The following is a 24,550-nucleotide window of genomic DNA, read 5'->3' as shown; positions in this document are numbered from 1 at the left end:
ATGGAGTTTGATGCTATGTGGATTTTTTTAAACACATACCAAAAAACCACATAAAGTAAAACTTTTCCTAGGACATGAAAGTGCCCAGTTCATAACGGTGGCAACTTGTGAAGAGAGATGAAAGAGACAGAGATGGATAGGGAGATCAAACACAGCTTTATCTGTAATGTTCTCACATTTTCAAAGGTGAATGAGCTCAGGTGTTAATTCTGTAGTTAAAACTCATTTTTATAAACCTGTATCTATATATGGAGATGAGTGAAAGAGGAGGACCCCTGCCTTCAGAGAACTCACAGACCATGCAGGTAGTTGGGAAAAAGACACCGGGAGAAAGGGAGGTAACAGGAAGCATATATTGTCTCTTTTCAAGTTGATTCAAGTTGAATCAGGCTTTTAAGGGTAGGGGGCAGGGGGCAGGGGTATTCAGGAAGAAGAGAAAACAGGGCACTGTAGTGAGACATACCATGATGGCTTGTTTTGTTGAACAAAACCGACTATTTCAAAGGTTTAGGATTCAGATCCACTCTTGGACTTACATCCCTAAGGTCCTCTGTCCTGTCACAAAAGCTTATGGGTCAGAAAGCTTTATCCTCCTCAGAGAGCAAAAGGCAGTCTCTTCTCTCAAAAACCATGGCAAGTGTTAGAACCCAGGGCGGAGCCCCATCTGCCCAGGTGTCAAGCTCATGAGCTAGACAGAGCCAGACCCCCTGTGGGCCACCCACCTCCTACAAAAACAGTGACTAAACATTTAGTGGCATTTGGGTTCTTTAGTCACTACCGAGAGAATTTAGATACCATGAAATATGAACATTTTCTTTTTTGGCTTTCCGGAGCTGAACACAGAAGATCCTCTAAAGATTGCCTTTTAGGGAGAAATCCCCCAAGCCAGCGACATATAAATGTGTCTGCTCCAGGGTTGGTGTCATCCTACAAGAATCTGGCCTCTCGCACCCAGGCTTTGGCATGTGTTTCCACTTAGAAGTATGTGAATTCCTTCCCTGTTCTGGTGAACACTATTTCCCTGGGACTGGTGGAAATCTCAATTTGTCAAATGCTGATATTTAACAAACAAAAGCCTAGACATTCTGCCGGAGAGGAAATGCCAGTTGTATAAGTCTCCCAGTCCTTAAGGAATAGTCCAAAACTTAGTCCTCCTGTAGAAAAAAGAAAAAAATGTTAAATATTAACTTCCAAGCTTGCTAGGGTTCAGGGAACTCACAAAACTTCTAGGTCAGTGATAGGGAAATTCTGCTACATATTTAATGTCGGAAGGGTTCAACTGTGCTACATTGCTTGTATTTGTTTCTAGGAAAAACTGAGGTGACCTGGTTTTTTACCCAGTGCTATCATGAAAAGAATGTTATGTCAGGGAGTTGAAGGACTATTCTTCCCAGCTTTATCCCTGAACTGTTGTATAATATAGTGCTAGAATTTAATATCTTTGATCTTTGTTTTCCCATCTGTAAAATGGGCAAATAGCTGAGCTGCCTTTCACAATCATTATGACAAACAAATAAGGAAAAACTTACAAAAAACAGAAAGGAAAGAGTGGGCATGGGATATTAATCTTCTCCAAAATATCCTAAATGTAATCAAAGTACTCCATACAAAAATCTATTTCCACATGATTTCACAGATGCTTTCGCTATACCCTTAATTAACAGAAAAGAATGGCAGAGAGAGAGAAAAAAATTCCCCACTGAGTGGAACTGAAAAGAATCGGCTGAAATTTATGTTAAACACACACATACACACATAGTATATATTAAAAACACAGTCACACATTGGTGGTATATGTGATAATAATCTATAATGCACTTTTTCAGAACAGAAAGAAAAATCATATCAAAAGAAACAAGGGCAAGAAAGAAAACTCAAAACCTAAAAAATACAAAAGAAGCAACAAATACAAGAAACAAGCGTAAGAAAAAGCATTCTGCCTTACAGTAATCAATGAAATGTGAAAGAGTGGGGTACAGCTATTCATCTCCCAAGTTTGTTAAGAACTTTTCATGATAATGAAGTATCAGATTTGGCACAGATAGATGCACAGCGGTTCAGCTTTTCTTGGGACTAGTTTGTTACTAGGTAGCAAAAGCCTTTTAAAACTACTTGTATTCTTTGAATAGTTATAGGATTTTAGCCTAAGAAAATAACCAGAGATAAGCTCAAAAAGTGTATCTAAGTGTGTATATATATATAAGGAAAACAGGGCTTCCCAGGTGGCACAGTGGTAAAGAATCCCCCTGCCATTGCAGGAGACGCAAAAGACACAGGTTTGATCCCTGGGTCAGGAAGATCCCCTGGGGAAGGAAATGGCAACCTCTCCAGTATGCTTGCCTGGAGAATTCCATGGACAGAGGAGCTTGGCAAGCTACAGTCCATGGGGTCGCGAAGAGTTGGACACAACTGAGCAACTGAGCATGCATGCAATAAGAATATTTACTTATATGATCTGTCTATAATGTTGAAAACTTGTGAACAATTTAAAATAACCAACAAGAGTAGGACTAGAAGGAAGCTCAAGAGGGAGGGGACATATGTATACCTATGGCTGATTCATGTTGATATATGGCACAAACCAACACAATATTGCAAAGCAATTATCCTCCAATTAAAAATAAATAAATTTAAATTTAAAAAAATTTTTTAAGAGTAGGACTAAATAAATGAAGTATATCAATGGCTATTTTATTTAGCCATTAAAAAACCATGTTACTGAAGATATTGAAGGAAATGGTGTTTTATAGTACTAATATCTTGAGAAAAAGACAATATAGATAGTATGATGCAAATTTTGTTAAAATAGATACCTATATATAATCAGATACATACACACAAATCATACATAAGTTATCTTAAGAAAGTTTGTCTCTGGGTGATGGGATTCATGGGAGGTTTTTTTTTTTTGTAATTTTTTTAATAACATTTTTACAGCTTTTTTTCACTTTCTTTTTCTTCACTTTCACTTTTTTTTCCACTTTTTTACTTTTATAGATCATAGGAGGACCCGTAAAGGTAAACTCTTTTCCAGGAAAGGGACAAAGCCCCTGACCATTTCAGTCAAGGCCTTTTGATTGGCTGTAGTTCGGGGTCACCAGAGTTCAAAGCCTGTCTGCAGATTTATTGGGTTGGCCAAAAAAATCATTCGATTTTAAGTAAAAATAAAACACATTTTTCATTTTCACCAAGAACTGTTTTGAACGACATAGTCATTAACCACAAGAACTTTTTGGCCAACCCAATATAAGCCCTGTTGCTAATTCTTTAGATCCTCCCGCAATTGTCAGGCCCTGAGGACTGATTCAGATTAACTAAATGCACAGGAGATTATCTGGTAAACCAGAGCGCTCTCTGTTGGCTTCTGAAGGAGAATATCCATGGCTCAAGAACAAGTGTGGGTTCTTTCCTTACAGAGCATCTTTGCTGAACCACGCGCTCTCTTTCTAAAGCAGGAGCCCTTCCAGGGTCTAGGCTCCACCTCAGAGCATTGCCTGGTGAGGGCAGAGTCAAGCATGGGGGTCGGGGTTTTTAAAAGAGTTATTTCTGGAGAACTGTGGCAGCTGTCTGCTCTGGAGTGTTCTTTCTCTGCCCCTGGAACCAAGATGAGTCACCGTGAATCAGGGTTCCCCCTCCCTCCTGTTTGAAACACAGGTTGTCAAATTCTTCTTCCCCAATTCACAGTTTTGTCTGAGACTTTTCAGTTTGTAGTTGTCATGACAGCTACACTCCTGACCCACATTCCTAACAGGCTCCAGCATTGGTGTTTTCTGACTTATTTCCCTTCATGGATTAGTTTAATTGAGGCTGCCCTCTTTCTCTGGGCTAGAGGGTGGGAGCTGTACTGGGAGTACTGAACTCTCTGGGGAGCTGATCCCAGGAGTGCCCTAGGGACCTCTCAGTCTCAGAAGCCAGCGCTTTTTAGCTTTGTCCCTAGATCTGGAGATCTTATTTTGACCTTAGATGTTAATATCTATCATCTTTGCATTTGGTTTTGGGATCTCTACTCCCAGATATTTTTCCCTCCTACAGATGGTAATGTGTTTTGATGTGCTAGTTTAGCCTGCTGATTATTAGAAATGCAATAACTAGAAACCAAATGATCAGCCAGTTTAAATTCTTAGTAGAGATTGTTGACAGTGGTGAGAGGACTTCTAACTGGAGGAAATAATTCTGTAAAATCAGTGGTAAATTTTTAAGAGTAGCATATGCTCATTGTAGCACATTCAACTGTACGGAGTATTTGTGGTAAAAAGTGAATACCCCACCAAGCCCATCTGTTCTCACAACTGATGGTAATCCTAGAATGTTTTACACTTTCATACAACCCCCACACACAGAGTTCTGTGTGTCTGTGGGATTGTGTTATTGATGTCTTTTAATAGGATTCTAGTGTATGCCCTTTTCTGCAACTTGCTCTGTTCACTTAACCATTTAATCTGCATATCTAGACTGCTGCTGCTGCTAAGTCGCTTCAGTCATGTCCGACTCTGTGCAACCCCATAGGCGGCAGCCCACCAGGCTCCTCCATCCCTGGGATTCTCCAGGCAAGAACACTGGAGTGGGTTGCCATTTCCTTCTCCAGTGCGTGAAAGTGAAGTCGCTCAGTCGAGTCTGACTCTTAGCGACCCCATGGACTGCAGCCGACCAGCCTCCTCCATCCAGGGGATTCTCCAGGCAACAGTACTGGAGTAGGGTGCCATTGCCTTCTCTGAGACTACTGGGATTCAAATCCCAGCTTTTCCACTCACTGACTGCCTCTCTGAACCTCAGATTCTTCTTCAATAAAATGGGGATAATAATGACATCTACTGCATGGGGTTTATGTGAGAAGTAAACAAAGTCAGTACTTAGCAAATGCATAGAACAGGGCCTGGTGTATTACACACACAGTGAGTGTTCACTAGTGGTAGCAATAGTTCAGTAGTAACAATAATACTAGCAGTTGTATCATCTAAGTCTTTTCAGAGGCTCCCTAGCATTCAGGTAGGTTGCTGTCGTTCAGTCACTCAGTCATGTCTGACTCTTTGTTCAGTTCAGTTCAGCCGCTCAGTCGTGTCTGACTCTTTGTGACCCCATGGACTGCAGCACACCAGGCTTCCCTGACCATCACCAACTCCCAGAGCTTGTTCAAACTCGTCCATCAAGTTGGTGATGCCATCCAACCATCTCATCCTCTGCCGTCCCCTTCTCCTCCTGCCTTCAATCTTTCCCAGCATCAGGGTCTCTCCCAAGGAGTCAGTTTTTATCATCAGGTGGCCAAAGTATTGGAGTTCAGTTTCAGCATCAGTCCTTCCAATGAATATTCAGAATTGATTTCCTTTAGGATTGACGTTTGATCTCCTTGCAGTCCAAGGGACTCGCAAGAGTCTTCTCCAACACCACAGACCACCTTACCTGACTCTTTGTAGATCTACTTGTATCACATAGGTAGACTTAAACATTTTTAAACTATTCCTCTATCGATGGCTCCTAGATTTTACTTACCCAAAGACTTCCCTGCAGTTGAACTAAGGTTTATAAACTACCTTGCCTGCTTTGGGCAAGACATCAGTTCTGGTGAACAAATTACAGATGCTGCCAGCTTCAGAGTTTGGGAATCTTGGGTGAGAGGTGGAAAATGGGGTCTGAGATGTGACGGGAAGGTCTGTGTACTCTCCTGTTCCCAGCAAATCGCCATCGCTCGGGAGGGTGACCTGCTGACCAAGGAGCGACTATGCTGTGGGCTGTCCATGTTCGAGGTCATCCTGACCCGCATCCGGAGCTACCTGCAGGACCCTGTCTGGCGGGGCCCACCGCCCACCAACGGAGTCATGCATGTCGACGAGTGCGTGGAATTCCACCGGCTCTGGAGTGCCATGCAGTTCGTCTACTGCATCCCCGTGGGAACCAACGAGTTCACAGCTGAGTGAGTAGCCCCGGGAAGATGGGGTCACCCCTCAACCTGTTCATCCTCCTAAGAGCCACCGTACAGCCAGAGCTCAGTCAGAAAGGAGGGCAGGGGTGGGATGGTCCAGCAGCAGTTTACTGAGCACATGCTTTATGTTGGTCAGAGTGCTAGGTGCTGAACGTAATCCAGTGCCAAGCAAAAGTAGAGATAGTTCCTGGTGTGGGGGATTCACAGAGCCTAGAGGAGATGAAAGTATAGACGTAAGGTGGATTGAATGAGGCCACTTGGCAGCAAGGACAGGAAGGACAACAGATTCCCAAGAGGAGACAAGAGGATTCAGTTAAGTCTGACTTTGTGACCCCATGGACTGTAGCACACCAGGCTTCCCTCTCCTTCACCAACTCCCGGAGGCTGCTCAAACTCATGTCCATCAAGTCGGTGACACCATCCAACCATCTCATCCTCTGTCATCCCCTTCTCCTCCTGCCTTCATTCTTTCCCAGCATCAGGGTCTTTTCCAATGAGTCAGTTCTTTGCATCAGGTGGACAAAGTATTGGACAAGAGGATTATTGGAATTTAATTCACAGACTACAGCTGAGCTGGAACATTGCTCAGGATGCAGCTCTTAGAGGGGAAAAGGAGACCTCCCAGAAAAAGCTCCAGGTGGTTGGAGGCAGAGATGGGGTGTGTGCACATCAAGGCCTCGGACCTCTAAGGTTCTGTCTTCCCGAGACTGGAAGGTGGGCTGATGGAAGGGGCAGGAGGAAGCCCAGGTGAGGGCTCGGCATCAAGACCTCACTGCACACTGCCATCTCCCCCACAGAACCCCGGGGCTCATAGAACAGAGAAAGGCTCCACCGGCAGCAGCTGGGCCCCACCTTGGTCATGAGGCCTCTGCTCCTGAAAAACAGGGAGAGGGGGGCCTTGAGAGGGACCCAGTCCTGTCCTCAGAAAAGACAGAAGCAGAGCCCCATTCTCCCATCACATGCCCAGCTACAGAGCAAGAGCAGAGTGTGAAGAGAGTGGACCAGGCCTGTCCCCCGGAGCCAGGAGCTCGGGAGGAAAGGCGCATGGGGCCACAGAGGTCCCCCTGGGGGAGTGGGAAGGGAAGGCTCTTTTTCAGAGAGGCTGCACTTTCAGCAACAGCAGTGGGGAAGCCCGGAACCTTTGCAGTGAGATTCGGCTGCTGATGAAGGATGAGAGATTCAGCCGAGAGATGCCCCACGGCCTCCCAAATCGCCTGCATTGCTATTGAGAGTTGTGGGTGTGAAGGCTTAGCTTTACCAGACCTGAGAGGACTGGCAACCCCCCACATCAGCAGCATCTGCTCATGGCCCACTATGCCCCCCACCCATCCCTGACTTCTCAGCCTACACTGGCCAGTTGGTCTGGTTCAAAATGGCCCTTCACCTCACAGGTTTCCTCTGATTGTTGTCCAGAGCCAAGACAGCATCTCTTCAGAATTCTGATTGGTTGAATAAATCTCAAAGGCTGGTTGGATTTTTTTTTTTCTTGCAAATTTGTCTTCTTCAAAGCTGATTTTTCTTACGTCAGTGGGGTGACAGACTGACACCTCTTTGTGGTTAGAAGGGCTTATGTTATAACCTCAGTCCTGGGAACAAGTGAATCCATACTCGCAACTTCTCTTGTACCCATTTTACAGATTAAGAGAATTGGCCCAGAGATGGTCCAAGATGAGGGGTCCTCCCCCCACCCTCCCCACCTCTCACTCCAGCTGCTTCCTCTCCCGCTCCCAGGCAGTGTTTCGGAGACGGCTTGAATTGGGCTGGCTGCTCCATCATCGTCCTGCTGGGCCAGCAGCGTCGCTTCGACCTGTTTGACTTCTGTTACCACCTGCTCAAAGTACAGAGGCAGGACGGGAAAGATGAAATCATTAAGAATGTGGTAAGCAGCTCGTGGCTGGGGCCTGGGAGAGGGGGCCAGGCCTGACAAGCAGGCTTTCATCTGCCAAGGAGGGTGAGCTCCTTGTGGAGGCCAACTCCCCACACCACAGGTAGGTGCGGGGACACTCAGCAGCTGGCAACCTTCTCGTTGGAAGCCATGAGTCACTCACTTGTGAGCCACCAGGATGAATCAGGTCACCCTGCAGGGCAGGGCCAGCCTCCAGAGCTGAAACACACCTTCCCTGTGCCAGTCAGAGTCTGCTCATGTGCTTCATCATCTGCACAGACACTGTTGTGCAGACATGGGGATGGGATGAATGCTGTGGTGGGGTAAGCAGGGCTGCTTGGGAGCATGAGGAAGGGCCAGCTAAACCAGGCTGAGGGGCTGGGGAGGGGCCTCAGAAGGCTCCCCATAGAGGCGATGCTTGGGCAAAGCCTGAATGACCAGCGGCAAAGAGGCAGGCAGGAAACAGGGTGCAGACTGGGGGAGATGTTCTAGACAAAGGGGCCGGCTAGAGTAAAGGCACAGAGGTGTGAAGACGGATGGCTGGAACAAAGGCTGGGTCTCCAGGACCAGCCAAGAGGGAAAAAAGGCAGGCGCCATTTCATAAAGGTGACAGTTTTCATTGAAGTAGAATATATGTAACCTAAGATTTTTCTATTTTAACTGTTTTTAAGTGTTCAGTTCAGTAGAGTTTTATCATTTTGAACTGTTTACTGCATTAAATACACTCACTTTGTGCAACTATCCCCCTATTTTCTTTTTTCTTGCTGTTATTTAATTGCAGGAGTTCTTTCTGGATATTAATCCCTGATCATATACATGATTTGAAAAGTGTTTTCTTTCATTCTTTGAGTCGCCTCTTCACTCTGTTGATAGTGTCCTTTGATGCATTTTTAATTTTGATGGATTCCAATTTATTATTTATTACACTCCGTCTCCAGAACTTTTTATCTTCCCCAAATGAAACTCTGTGCTTGGTTAACACTAATTGGTCATTCTGCCTCCCTCCAACCTCTGGTAACCCTTCACTTTCTCTCTCTATGAATTTGACTGCTCTAGGTACTTCATATAAGTGGAATTCTTGAACTCAGCATAATGTGTTCAAGGTGTACCGTGTTGTATTAATAGCATGTGTCAGAATCATCTTCCTTTAAATTGTATTCCATTGTATGTGTACATGGCATTTTGTTTATCCATTGGTCAGTTGATGGACACTTGAGTTGCTCTCACGTTTTGGCTGTTGTGAATAATGCTGCTGTGTCATGAGTGTCCAGATAACTGTTCCAGACCTTACTTTCATTGCTTTGTGGTATATACCTAACACTGGAATTGATGGATCATGTGGTAATTCTGTCGTTAATTTTTGAGGCCCACCATACTGTTTTCCACAGGGACAGCATCATTTTACTTTCCCACCAGCAATGCATAAGAGTCCTAGTTTCTTAATATCCTCTCAGCACTTGTTATTTTCTGTATATTTTTGGAACTAGCCACCTCAATGTGTATGAAGTGGTATCTCATTGTGGTTTTGATTCATGTTTCCTTAACGATTAGTGATATTACCATCTTTTTGTGTGCTTATTGGCTCTTTGTTTATCCTTCTTTGGAGAAATGTCTGCTCAAATATTTTGCTCACTTTTTAATTGGGCTGGTTGGTTTTTTGTTTGTTTGTTTGTTTGCTGTTATTTAATTGCACGAGTCCTTTCCATATTCTGAATATTAATCTCTAATCATATACAAGATTTGAAAATGTTCTCTTTCATTCTTTGAGTCACCTTTTCACTGTTAATAGTATCCTTTGATGCAAATGCTTTTTTAATTTTGATGAATTCCAATTTATTATTTATTATCTGTGCTTTGGTGCCATATTCCAATAAGTCGTTGCCAGACTCAATGTTATAAAGCTTTTCGTCTATGTTTTCTTCTAAAGGTTTTATAGTTTTTGCTCTTATGTTTAGGTCTTTAATCTATTTTGAGCTTATGTTTTGTGTATGGTGTAAATTAAGAATCCAACTTCTTTCTTCTGTGTGCCAGTCTTCCAGCACCATTTGTTGAAAAGACCATTCTTTCTCCATTGAATGTTGCGGGCACCCTTATCAGGAATCATTTGACCGTATGTGAAAGGCTTTATTTCTGGGTTGTCTAATCCATTGGCCCATATGTCTGTCTTCATGTTAGCACCACACTGTTTTAATTACTGCAGCTTTGTGGTAAGTGTTGAAACTCATGTAAAGGGTTTTATGGTCAAGTTCACACTTCATTATCAAGCTCTGGGCTCCCATAGGAGGCCTTTAAGCAAGAGAGTGGCATTACCATAGAAGCATCAGGACTCTGGAACCCACCCTCAACTATATTCTTCCCTTGCTCTCGATCTCTCTACCCCACTCCTCCCACTTCTAACCTACATGCCCCTGTCCTTCTCCAGCCCCTGAAGAAGATGGCAGACAGGATCAGGAAATACCAGATCTTGAACAATGAGGTTTTTGCCATCCTGAACAAGTACATGAAGTCTGTGGAGACAGACAGTTCCACCGTGGAGCATGTGCGCTGCTTCCAGCCACCCATCCACCAGTCTCTGGCCACCACCTGCTAGGCGGAAGGTCCTGCAAACCTCTAACTGGAGGAGAAGAGGCAGGAGAGAGAAAGCCACGGCCAGCCTGCAACAGGGTCCGACTGGACAATGTGTGAGATGGACCTGGAAGCACACAAGAACCTCCCCAAACACATCTGCACCTCCCGAGGGCTGGGCCTCTGCATGCTCTCCCATGACATCTCCATGGTGGTTTTTCCATAGTGTAAATGAAAAAAAAAAGAAGAAAAGAAACAGGGCAGTACTTGCTTTCTTCTCTTTTTCCCCTCAGCTGTGTTAAGAGCCCTAGTTTCACCCTTTCTCCATCTCATGGTCCCCACATCTGTGGTTGCTACCCAACACCTCCTCCCCTGATGGTGACCTCCTGCGCAGTGCCCACACGCAACCCCAGGACTGAAGTCTTAGAGACGGAGAAAAGAGTGTGGCCATTCCCCAAGATGTCAGCCTGGCTTGATGGGCATGCTTCCACTTCCAAGCATCTTCACCTCCTCTGGCTCCCTTCCCCCACTTCCCACGGTGTCATCTTGTCCTGCTCCAGATGCCAGGGATTCAACCACCAAGTGTACTCCTGGACCAGGCACTGAGAGCCGTGGTGAATGGGAGACGAGGTCTCTGGTATCAGTACCATGGCAGATGGTGTTGAGATGTTGCCTTTGGCCTTCTGTGGACTCTTAAAACCACATTCTGACTCCCCTCTCAGGGCACTCCTAGGGAGAACTCAGAAATGCGTTCACAGCTGGAATGAGTGAGTGGAATTGGGGTAGGAAGATGGTCAGGCCTGCTGTGTAGAAGCAGTATATATGAACACAGCCAGGAATTCCATAGTCCAAAACAGAAAGCTGTTAGAACACTTCATCAGGTTGATGGTGAGAGACTCCTTTATTCATTGAACAAATACTTAGCACCAAATCACAGAGAGAGTGAACACTGGACTACTGGCCAGACATGCACTGCCCACAGCATTAGCCAGCAACCAAATTAGGGGCCACTTCTTGGCACAGAATCTCTCATCAAGAAAAACCCTCACAAGAAAGAAAATATTAAAGGGTTATTTTAACAGAATCCAGAAACACGTTGGGGTCAAGGAGGTAAGGAGTGTAAATAATACTTATCAATGAGCTTTTAATACCAACCGACCCAGGGATCAAACCCACGTCTCTTGCATCTCCTGCACTGGCAGGCAGATTCTTTACCACTAGCACCACCTGGGAAGCCCCTTTAATACTAAAATACACCCAAAGAAGAACCCTGTTCTAGTGAATCGGGACTTTTATTGTCCAAGAGGCTGAAAGATTCTGGAGACATTTGACCTTTGGCTTCTATTCTTTGATGTTCCTTAACTTAGATTCTGAGATATGGGTCATATCTCACAGGGACATTGTTGTTATTCAGTTGCTCAGTTGTGTCCGACTATTTGCGACCCCATGGACTGCAGCACACTGGGCTTCCCTGTTCTTCATCATCTCCCAGAGTTTGCTCAAACTCATGTCCATTGAGTCAGCAATGCCATCCAACCATGCCTACTTCCATTTCCCAGAATGAATCAAAATTCCTTGCAGAATCTCTTGCTGAGCATGGGGAAGCTGTTTAGAAGGACAGAAGCCTTTGGGAAATGAATGTCTCCTTACAGAACACGTTATCATCAAAGGGAACCTGTGAGTCTGAGCTTGTAAGAACATATAAAATGAGACAATTTGGTATTTCTTCCCTTGCCCAGGAAGGCAAAGAGAGAAAACAAACCGATAATGATCACCTTACTCAGGGCAGATGAATGGAAATTGTTCCCATTAACCAGATGGCCCATTTCATCCCCAGGCAAGAGCAAAGAAGTGTCCATAGCAAGAGGTTTGTGTCACCCACTCATGCTTACCAGGGAGGACAGAGGTGGGGCTTGCCAAGTGTGGTGCAAAGGCCACCTCCATCAGGACTTCTGAGATTAGCACATTTGATGCAGATTCCTGGGCCTACCTCAAACCCACCAATCCTGCATCTCTGGGAGCAGAATTGAGAAATCTGCACTTGCCACAAGCTGAATTGTTCTGTTACACATCAGAGTCTGAGGACCACTGCTGTAGAGGCCCCCTTCACTGCTAACCTTGGGCTTTGAGCTCCCTCTGAGGCATGAAAGAAAATAATTGTAGGGAAGGAAAGTGAGTCAGGGTACAAGTTGTCAGATCCTCCTGTTTGGAGCTGCCACTTCCCATTCTCATAGGAATAGTATTTCTCTCTCTCTCTCTCTCTTTTTTTTTTTTTTTCCTTCTTGAAGATTATACATGTGTCCCAAAGGCAAAAGTGAGGGGTTACACCACATGGGGGAACTACATGGTAAAACTCACCTTCAAAACCCGCATAAAATTTCTAAGGTCCAGAGTCTTCTGAGTCTTCAGTCCTGTCTGGGTACAGTAGCTGGCTTGCTTTCTCAGCTACTTGACTGTCTATTAAGTCCTGGAGATCATTCTAAATCCTTGACTATTGCCTTGTGGAGATTTGGATCACCCTTTTGATGAGATTGCTATTTCAACAGCCTGCCCCTCCCATCCTATCATAGCCCTGACTTTGACCTTTTGGGTAGAATCCCATTGTCCTCAAGAGATTTTATCTCAGTAAATTGAGGTCTTCACCTTTAGGAGAGATGTTTCATTTCCCTGGCTCACCAGCAGCATTGATTTACAAATACAGAACGGGTTTAATATTCTTTCCTTCCTGGTGTTACTGCCCCTCTTTTGATTTTTTGTGTATCTAAGAACCAAGAAAAATAAAATCTTAGGTTTTAAAAGGTTTAAAAAAATTCTGTTTCAGAAACTGTCAAATGTACCATATTTGTATTAAGAGTTGTCGGGGATTTTTGTACAATGAATTTACATTTATTTATGGTGACTTATATTTACGCTTGTGATCAAATAATGATGTTAAATTCTTAAATCATATTTGCTATGCAGCTGAAGATGATATTTTGCTTTGTATTTTGGGGTACCTGTGTTGAGTTGATAAACATTTCCATCTCCATTAAAACTGCTTCCAAACTCGTGAAATGAGTGTCTTGTCTTGATTCTGGTTCATATTCTAGTCCTAGTTAATCTGTGGAAGACCATGGGAAAACTGGTGACTAAGGAGACAAACTGAAAGAGAATGGAGGAACATAAAGAATATAAAGATGCTGCACCCTGAACTAATGGCTTGTTTTGCTTTCTTATTGGGGGAATTATATCTTTGTAAACACTCTGGGCTTGATATTGGAGATAGTTCCTGAGCCTTGGGCTTTCTTCGTCTGACAGTATAATTCTACAGCCTAGATTCCTAGTGCTGTTTTTTATTTGTTTGTTGTTTCTGTTTGTTTGGGGTTTGGGGTAGGTTTTATTTTCTTAATTGGAGTGTGGTTGATTTACAGTGTTGTGTTAGTTTCAGGTAAAGTGATTCAGTTATATATATAGCTACTCTTATTCAGGATCTTTTCCATTATAGATTTTAAGATATTGAATATAATTCCCTGTGCTATACACCTAGGCCTTTGTTATTTTTAAGTTTTATATATATATTAGTAATAGTGTGTATCTGTTAATCCCAAACTCCTAATTTATCCCTCCCTACCTTTCCTCTTTGATAACCGTAAGTTTGCTTTCTGTGTCTGTAAGTCTATTTTTGTTTTGTAAATAAGTTCATTTGTATCATTTTTTAGATTTCACTTATAAGTGATATCATATGATAGTTTGTCTCACTTCACTTAGTATGATAATAACTTGGTCCATCCTTGTTGCTGCATTATTGCATCCATATTGCATTATTTTGTTTGCATCCAATATTGCATCCATATTGCATTATTTTGTTCTTTTAATGGTTGAGTAATATTCCATTGTGGAATATTATGTATATATACATATACACGCACACACACCTTTCATGTTAATGGACATTTACATTGCTTTCATGTCTTGCTATTATAGGTAGTGCTGTTATGAACCTTGGGTGCCTGTATCTTTTTGAATTAGAATTTTTGTCTTTTCTGGATATGTGCCCAGGAGTGGATTGGTGGATCATATGGTAAGCATATTTTTAGTTTAAGTAAGCTGCATATTGTTTTTCATAGTGGCTGCAACAATTTATGTTCCTACCAAAAGTGTAAGAGGGTTTCTTTTCACATCCTTGCTGACATGTAGTTTGTGTTCTTTTTGTTGACAACCATCCTGGCAAGTGTGAGGTGATATCCCATTGTAGGTTTGATTTGCATTTCCCTGACTATTGTCAATAGTGAGCATCTTTTCATGTGCCTGTTGGCCATCTGTGTGTCCTCTCTGAGAAAATGTCTGTATAGTTCTTCTGCCCATTTTTTCAGTCAGGTAATTTATTTTGTTGATGTAGAATCATAAGAACTGTTTATATACATTGAATGTTAACCCCTTGTTAGTTATATGATTTGCAAATATCTTCTTCCATGCAGTAGGTTGTCTTTTCATTTTGTCAATAGTTTTCTTTGCTGTGCAAAAGCTTCTAAATTTAACTAGGTCTCATTTGTTTACTTTTGCTTTAGGAAAGGAATCCAAAAAAAATATTGCTCTGATTTATGTCAAAGAGTGTTCTGCCTATGTTTTCCTCTAGCAGTTTTATCAATCTTACATTTAGGTCTTTAGTGCATTTTGAGTTTGTTTGTATATATTGTTAGAGAATGTTCTAGGTTTACTGTTTTACCTGTAGCTGTCCAGTTTTTCCAACACTACTTATTGAAGAGATTGTCTTTTTCTCCATTATATATTCTTTCCTCCTTTATTATAAAAGAATTTACCATGAGTACATGGGTTTATGTCTGGGCTTTCTATCCTATCTCATATATATCATTTATCAATACATCCCTAGTTCTAAGAGGAAGCATGAAACTAACATGTAATAAGGCCTGATGTGTGTGGGCATCATGCTAAATTCCATTCATTCATTCCTTTGAATCAACCACAGTCACTGTGCTAAATTCCACTTTTGACAGAGAGACTATGCAGTGTGTTTATTTTCACATGGTTACTCAGTGACAGCTAGAATTTGAACCCTGTTCTAAAGGCTTGGCTTTTGCTGTTACACTATACTAAATCAATCATTCAGGCTGGACCTCAAAACTGGACTTAGGAGTTTGATTACTGGACTTCGGGGGGCTTTGGATAAGTAAGATGGAGTAAAACCAGCTATAAGGAGGGGCCCAGCATAGTGGCAGGGAAGTTCTCAGGCTTAAGGCACCTGGGGACTTCTTGCACTCATCAGAAAGGCTGGCACTAGAAGATCACTAGAAGGATGTGTTTAAGACCAACACTGGTACTGGGAGCATCACAGCTCCCAGATTTACACAGTGTTACACAGCACCAGATTTCCTAAAGACCAACCACTAAGGTGAGTCCTAGGGAATTCATTAGTGACCCCCCTCATTGCTGCAGTCTGGGCTACCCTTGAATTTCTCGGGGCCTCAGGTTGCTTATCTTCAGGGTTGACAAAATAACCCGAGGTTCCTTCCAGCTCTGCTATCCCCATACTAGCTCATTTCCTACTGGTGTACTTTGAGGGGTCTGACTACTTCACAGACTCAAAATCTTTCTCAGCCATGTGATATCACTTCCAGTTCTCATCATTAGGGCTGGTGTATTTGATCTAGTGTCATTGGAGCACTGTTAGTCTGGAGAGATGTGCAGTGAAAAGAAAATTCCATGGTCAAATAAATTTGGGGAATGTGTCATGCTCTCTTCCCTCTTGAAGATGGGCAGTGATTGGAGGAGTCTGGTAGAACATAATTAGCCTGGATTAACACCACGTCTCCCAGATGGCTGTTACTTTAGACACTCCTTTCTCTGCAACACTAATGATTCTCTCATGGAACATTCTTTTAAAACCATTGGGCTCAGGATGTGGAAATCCATGTTAAGATAGTTTTCTAAATTCCCACTAGAGAAGGACCACTTACACATCGGCAATCGTGACACTTGGGCATGGGATCCAAGTGGGAAGGGAAGCAGGGACTTGACAAGGTATTGAAGGAATTCAGGTGGAAAAGGGAAGCATTTTCATGATGGAAGAACATAGGGTTGTTCAGTTGCTCAGCCGTGTCCAACTCTGCGACCCCATGGACTGCTGCACGCCAGGCTTCCCTGTCCTGCATGTCTCCTGGAACTTGCTCAAACTCATGTCCATTGAGCCGGTGATGCCATCCAACTATCTCATCGTCTGTCATCCCCTTCGCCTCCTGCCTTCAATCTTTCCCAGCATCAGGGTCTTTTCTAATAAGTCAGCTCTTTGCATTGGGTGACCAAAGTATTGGAGCTTCAGCTTCAGCATCGGTCCTTCCAATGAATATTTAGGAGCGATTTCCTTTAGGGTTGACTGGTTGGATCTCCTTGCAGTCCACGGGACTCTCAAGAGTCTTCTCCAACACCACAGTTCAAAAGCATCAATTCTTCGGTGCTGAGCCTTCTTACGAAAGGCAAGGGAGAAAAGGAAAGATATACCCATCTGAATGCAGAGTTCCAAAGAATAGCAAGGAGTGATAAGAAAGCCTTCCTAAGTGAACAATGCAAAGAAATAGAGTAAAACAATAGAATGGACGAGACTAGAGACCTCTTCAAGAAAATTAGAGATACCGAGGGAACATTTTATGCAAAGATAGGCACAATAAAGGACAGAATATAGCATAGCTAAGTGTATTCACATAGCAAGTGAATACAGATTTATGCAGGATTGCCATGACAAAATACCACACACCAGGTGGCTGAAACAACAGAAAAATGTATTTTCTTACAATTCTGAAGGCTAGAAGTCCAAGATCACAGTGTCAGCAGGGTTGGTTTCTTCTAATCTCTCTCTCTCTGATTTACAGATGCCTGTCTTCTCCCTGTGTCTTCACATGGTCTTTCCTCTGGGTCTCTATCATAGTCTCCTAAGGACACCAGTCACATTGGATTAGGGCCCATTGGTTATGACCTCATTTTACCTTAATTACCTCAATAGAAGCTCTGTTTCCTCTAGAATCCCATTCTGAAGTACTGGGGGCTAGGGCTTCAACACAGGAATGGAGTGAAATTCCTATCAGTTGAGGAACTCAGCCCATAACACTGAAGAAGAGAAGAATAAATCTGGGAAAGGTGCTGATTCTGGGGCCCTGGACTGTTTGAGGCTGGCATGCACTGCTTTGAGAAATACTTCTTGAACACTCACTATTTTCAAGCCTTCAAACAGAGGTATGTGTGTAAGAGAAAAGAGGGCTAGCCTATGCTAATGGCATTTTTAGCTGAAAATCCCTGAGTAATTTTTGTGCCATGGACAGCACATAGTTTGAATTTATTACTAGGAAACATGGCTATAAGTGTACCTTTAATGTATAAAGATTATGTACAATATTTTATAGAGCTGTTAAAAAATAAAACATTTGGTGAAACATACCAGATTTCTTATTAAAACCTATTTCACACACTCAATGGAATTGGTGACAAAATTCTGTTAAAGTAGTTAGACTTCGTTTAGATAAGGTAAAAGAAACACTGGAAGAGTTTCATCAAATCACAGAAGATCCTAATAGAATGAGCTGTCTTGGGGGGAAGTAAAATTAACTTTGAATTTGTAGTCACTTACACTCACTATGAACTATTGCTTGCTCTTATTATCACAAAAAGTCAAAGGTATCTAAATTTGTCTAAGAGGATCAAAGTATATCTTTATAAATTTTAGAGAAATGGCCTTCCAATTAAATATAAAGACATGCAAACAATGAACTAAGTATTTTGCATGACTGAGAAGACTCACATATGAATAATCCCAAACTGACTTGTTTACAAACTACTTTTCAGCCATTATAGGTCAAAGTATAGTCTCTTTTCTTTAGCTTAAAAAAAAATTATGAATTAGTGTTTATATTTATTTTTATGAGTTAGAATCGCAAAAAAACAAACTTGATGTGAAACATATCTTCATTATTTTCTGTACCTATTGTCTCTTTCAGTATCATTTACTATTTTAAAACATTCTTCCAATTTTATTGAGATATAATTGACATACAGCAGTGTATAAGTTTAAGCTAAACAGCATAATGATTTGATTTACATAGATCATGAAATGTTAACATCATTTGTGAAATGTTAACATCATGATATACTCACAAATTTAGTGAACATCAATCACCATATATATATACACACATACATATATGTATATATATATATAAAATAAGATGAATAGAAAAAATTTTCTTGGTGGTGAGGGTTCTTAGGATTTACTACCAGTAACTTTTGTATGTAACTTACAACAGTTTTAGTTAAACTTCATGTTGTACATTTCATGCCTAATACTTACTTATCTTGTAACAAAGTTATACCTTTTGACCTGCTTCTTGCTGTTCCCTCTCACTGCAAATGTATTCCATGAATGTGTTTGTTTTTGAAGTATAGTTGAACTGCAACATTATGTTTGTTCTTGGTATACAACATGTCCTTTTTGCTGTTATTTAGTTGCTAAATTGTGTCTGATTCTTTTGCAACCTCATGGACTGTAGCCTACCAGGCTCCTCTGTCTATGAGATTTCCCAGTCAAGAAAACTGGAGTGGATTGCCATTTCCTCCTCCACAAAGTATAGTCTTAATTGAGGGAAGTCAGAACAGATTGAGCCACATATTGTGTTTAGGGAGGTTTCCTCATAATATTCCAGGATTGAAAGATTTAAAAGAACAATTCAAAAAATACTGTAGGCTCTAGATACTGCTTTATAAGACAATGAGAACTGTAATGTAAGGGATATTTATGTAATAAATTTATATAATAAAATGTGAATGTATGATATATTCTGTAATGACAATATTTATATGTGACCCCAAGAATAGTTGAATAACATATATAAAATGCATGATTCTTTTCTGAATCTAAGTGTTGCTTTAAAAATCTTATTGATAACTTCGTGTATTATTCCTTATCAGAACAGTATTTCTTAATAATGAAATTAATTTTAAAGCTCTCTGATTTACAGTGACTCAAGAAAAGTCTCATTTAACATTATTGACAAGAGAATACAAATTAGATAAAAATCTGGATTATAAAGAGTAGATTTTGTATTCTCATCATACCAAAATAATTAAAAAGGTAACTGTGTGAGGTGATGGATGTTTAAATAACTTGATTGTGATGGTCATTTCACAATGTATTTGTATATCAAAGCATCATTTTGTACGCCTTGAATATGTAACATTTTTATTTTCAGTTGTATCTTGATAAAGGTAGGGGCAGGGGGAATCTTGTTTTGTTTTGTTTTGTTTTTTTCTACCCATGCAAATCCTTCATTAAAGCAACATCCAAAGTACAGGATGGCTCACATGTTTTGTTTTGTTTTTGCTGCTATATCAACTTAAATACCACCTGTTTATGCATTTATATTATTTTTAGAAGGTAAACATTTATAGCTCACAGATCAACAGAGTGACATTTCCACCCAGATGCATTTTTCCATCTTATTTCCCAGTTTTAACAACAGACATTCAGAACAAGAGGGATGGCACATCAAATCTAAGTGCCAGCACCTTCTGTGAGCAGTGCTAGGGTGTCTGAGAGATACACTGAAGGTTTACATTCCTCATTAAAGAAAAATAATTTATGCAGGTATCTTCTTAGACCTGTTTGCTTTCGTTTTACATTCTCTATGAGCTTCAGGTTCGATGGTGGCATTCTAAACATTAGACCCCTTACAAATGACATCTCTGAAAAAGTCTTAATTAAAGGTCATTATCACTGCCGTATGATATTTTCATGTATAACAGACACCCAGTCCTTCAGAAAGCAAAATAAGTAATTCTGTTTTATTCAGTTTTTCCCCCCACCACTGATTTGTTTAATCCAAATCTTGTTAATCACTGTAGAAACCCTATAAGTCATTAGGAAGATGAACTTTGTTATCTACTAGAGGATTTTAAAATGAACAGGTGAATGTAAAAATGACTAATACCTTGAAGATGGTGGTGGTTTAGTTGCTACTCTGTGTCCAACTCTTCGCCATCCCATGGACGTAGCCTGCCAGACTCCTCTGTCCATGGGATTCTCTAGGTGGGAATACTGGAGTGGGTTGCCATTTCCTTCTCCAGGGGGATTCTTTTTTAACTGAATACAGTTGATTTGGGGGCTTCCCTGGTGGCTCAGTGCTAAAGAATCTACTTGCAGTGCAGGAGACAGGGGGACATGGGTTTGATCCCTGGGTTGGGAAGATCCCCTGGAGAAGGAAATGGCAACTTACTCCAGTATTCTTGCCTGGAAAATCACACGGACAGAGGAGCCTGGTAGTCTGTAGTCTATGAGGCTGCAAGAAGAGTTGGACAGAACTCAGTGACTAAACAACAACAAACATAGTTGATTTATAGTATTATATTAGTTTCAAGTGAATAGCATAGTGATGCAGTATATTTACATTCTATTCCATTGAAACTTTTTACAGGTTAATAGCTATAATTCACTGTGCTATATATACCATGTATCCTTATTACATACGTATTTTATACCTAGTAGTTTATCTCTCTTAATTCTATATCCTATTTTGCCCTTCTTTGCTTCCCTCTTCCCACTGGGAACTACCAGTGTTGTTTTGTTTTTTTTTTTTTTTCTTTTTCTGTACCTGTGAGTCGGTTTTTGTTTGGCTATATACAGTTGTTTGGACTTCCCAGGTGGCTCAAGTAGTAAAGAATCCACCTGCCAGTGGAGGAGATGAAGAAGTGGGTTCAATCCCTGGGTGGGGAAGATTCTGTGGATGAGGAAATGGCAACCCACTCCATTATTCTTGCCTGGAGAAGCCCATGGACAGAGAAGCCTGGTGGGCTACAGTCCATGGGGTCACAAAGAGTCAGTCACGACTGAACACACACACATACAGTTCTTTGTTTTTAGTTTTAAATTCTACGTATAAGTGATATCATACGGTATTTGTCTTTTTCTGTCTGACTTACTTCACTAAGCATAATGTTCTTTAGGTACATCCATGTTGCTGCAAATGGCAGGGTTTTGTTTTTTTTTATGGCTGAGTAATATTCCATTGTGTGTGAGTGTGTGTGTGTATACACCATGTCTGTTTTATCCATCTGTTAATGGACACTTGGGTTGCTTGCATATCTTGGCTATTTTAAATAGTGCTGCTATGAATATTGGAGTGCACGTATCTTTTAAAATTAGTGTTTTCATTTTCTTCTGGATATATCCTCAGAATTGGAACTGCTGGTAGTTCTATTTTCAGTTTTTTTGAGGAACCTGCATACTGTTTTCTGTGGTGGCTGCACCAATGTACATTTCCACCTACAGTGTATAGGGTTCTCTTTTCTCCACCTTCCCACCAATGTTTGTTATTTGTAGGCTTTTTAATGATAGCCATTCTGACAGGTGTAAGGTGATATCTCTGTGGTTTTGGTTTTCATTTGTTTAATAATTATTGATATTGAGCATCTTTTCATGTACCTGTTAGGCATCTGTATGTCTTCTTTGGAGAAATGTCTATTCAAGTCTTCTGTTCATTTTTTGATTGAGTTGTTTATATTAAGTAGTTTGAGCTATTTATGTATTTTGGATATTAACCCCTACTGGTCATACTGTTTGCAAATATTTTCTTCCATTCCATAGGTTGTCTTTTTGTTATGTCAGTGGTTTCCTTTGCTGTACAAAAGCATTTAAGTTCAATTAGGCCCATTTGTTTATTTTGCCTTCATTTCCTTTGCTTTTGGAGATGGATTTAAAAAAATATATTGCTTCAGTTTATGTCGAAGACTGTTCTGCCTGTGTTCTCTTCTAGGAGTTTTAAGGTTTCAGGTCTTATATTTAGCTCTTTAACCCATTTTGAGTTTATTTTTGTATGTGGTGTGAGGAAATGTTCTAATCTCATGTCCACTTTTTCCAGCACCACTTATTGAAGTGGTGACATTGTGTATTCTTACCTCCTTCGTTTAGATTAATTTATTATAGGTGCATGAGTGGGAATCTTGACTATAAAAACATAGCAATGTTAAAATGAAGGCAAGAAAAATAAATTTTATAGAATAAATACATATTAATTTAAGAACTTCATGTCTTTATTTCGCCAAGCAAATATCACTGTCCAACAACAAAATGCCCAGAAATATGAAGTGATAATTAAATTCAGTCATCTTTGGTATTTTTACCAACTTGCAGTCATAGAAAACACATGACTTTATATATACCTTATTTTGTGTTATAAAAGTTTGTTTTAACTTCAGGATGACAGAGCATATTTTATAACAGTTTAAGAATTCTTACTTATTTAAAGACATCTGGTATGTGGTTTTTTTGCCCCTGACCCTCCAGGTCAGATTCTGCCTTCAGTTCCCCTACAACAAATAAGGCAGAGGTGGGAAAGGGACAAAACCACACTCTCTCTGGTTGAGGAGAGCCAGTCTCCACCTCCCCATCTGGTTTTATTTACTCTGATTTTCTCAGTCTGCACTCCCCTCTCAGCCTTTTCGCCATATTCCCAGATGTGCTGTCTGGCTCACCCAGAGCTTCCGGCAGAGTGGGGAAAGCAGAGGGTTTCCCTGGGAAAGTATGTTGTGAGATGCTATCAGAGCTAAAAATATACGGCCCCTAAGCTCCACCCTCATTAGTTAGAATTAAGCCCAGGGATTTCTGCCTTCTGGAGTTTCAGCCCAACATGAAAGGGGGATATCAAAGAGCCCCTGGTTGGGGCATTTCTGAAACTCTTCTGGCAAGGAGCCCAGCCCTGAGCTGGAGGGAGATTGCGGGACTCACTGCAGTGGGGCAGGGGCTGATCGCCTGGATCCAGCCCATCTGCAGCTGCTATGTATTCTTTCATTTCCTCCCCCTGTCATCAACATCCCCATCCAATACTCAAAGATCCAGGCTCAGAAAGCAGTACAAATTAAACAACCAACCACACCAAGGGCTCTTTTCAGTTCATCCTGGAGTCCCAGGCTCCCCCTTGTCCCTTTTGAGATGCTTACACCTGCCTTTGTCTGTCAAGAATGCACCCCTACCTCACTCCCACCTCCCCCTCTTCACAGTCTCAGACCTTCCATCATCCTTCAAGCCTCACTTAAAATACCCTTCCTCTTGGAAACTTAGGTCCCATGTGCTCTGTTAAATACTCTCTGAGCATTCTGTACTTGACCTTGTTATTTATCAAAATTATATTTCTGTGTTGTGTGACCATCTCATGAATACAATTCATGAGTATAGAGATTTTATCTGTCTTGCTCAGCACCGTAGAACCTGTGCCTTAAACAGCAAGTAATACATTTAAAGTGTTTCACCTGTCTGCTGATTGTGTCAATCGCCCATCCCCTCAAAAAAGTTTGCCATGTAATTGGTGTCAACAAGCTGGTTAGTTGGTTTAGCCAGTAAGTTGTGTCCCACAAGTGTGTGTCCCACACTTGCGACCCCATGAACTGCAGTCTGCCAGGCTCCTCTACCCATGGGATTCTCCAGGCAAGAATACTGCAGTGAGTTGCCATTTCCTTCTCCAGTCAACAAGTTCAGTTCAGTTCAGTTCAGTCACTCAGTCGTGTCCGACTGTTTGTGACCCCATGAATTGCAGCACGCCAGGCCTCCCTGTCCATCACCAACTCCCGGAGTTTACTCAAACTAAAGCCCATCAAGTCGGTGATGCCATCCAGCCATCTCATCCTCTGTCACCCCCTTCTCCTCCTGCCCTCAATCCCTCCCGGCATCAGGGTCTTTTCCAATGAGTCAATTCTTCACATGAGGTGGCCAAAGTATTGGAGTTTCAGCTTCAGCATCAGTCCTTCCAATGAACACCCAGGACTGATCTCCTTTAGGATGGACTGGTTGGATCTCCTTGCAGCCCAAGGGACTCTCAAGAGTCTTCTCCAACACCACAGTTCAGAAGCATCCATTTTTCGGCACTCAGCTTTCTTCACAGTCCAACTCTCACATCCATACATGACCACTGGAAAAACCAGAGCCTTGACTAGACGGACCTTTGTTGGCAAAGTAATGTCTCTGCTTTTTAATATGCTATCTAGGTTGGTCATAACTTTCCTTCCAAGGAGTAAGCATCTTTTAATTTCATGGCTGCAATCACCATCTGCAGTGATTTTGGAGCCCCCCAAAAATAAAGTCTGACACTGTTTCCACTGTCTCCCCATCTATTTCCCATGAGGTGATGGGACCAGATGCCCTGCCTTAAAACAGC

At 41.6% G+C, this 24,550-nt stretch overlaps 1 protein-coding gene across 3 annotated transcripts in view; it reads left to right on the top strand.

The window, feature by feature from the left end:
* The window catches only part of CYFIP2 (cytoplasmic FMR1 interacting protein 2), a 134,742-nt gene extending 121,321 nt beyond the window's left edge, over nt 1-13,421 (top strand). For all 3 annotated transcript variants that reach the window (XM_043464855.1, XM_043464854.1, XM_043464856.1), the window contains 3 exons: nt 5,670-5,908; nt 7,649-7,796; nt 10,225-13,421. In XM_043464855.1, coding sequence (XP_043320790.1) covers nt 5,670-5,908; nt 7,649-7,796; nt 10,225-10,392 — 555 coding nt within the window. In that variant the 3' untranslated portion in view covers nt 10,393-13,421. The remainder of the gene's footprint in view (nt 1-5,669; nt 5,909-7,648; nt 7,797-10,224) is intronic.
* Nucleotides 13,422-24,550: the final 11,129 nt, after the last annotated feature.

The sequence above is a fragment of the Cervus canadensis genome, chromosome 4 (genome assembly GCF_019320065.1).
Source record: "Cervus canadensis isolate Bull #8, Minnesota chromosome 4, ASM1932006v1, whole genome shotgun sequence".
In the NCBI taxonomy this organism is placed as follows: Eukaryota; Metazoa; Chordata; class Mammalia; order Artiodactyla; family Cervidae; genus Cervus; species Cervus canadensis.
The sequence above is the reverse complement of the archived record's forward strand: the minus strand, read 5'-3'. Positions and strand labels throughout refer to the sequence as shown.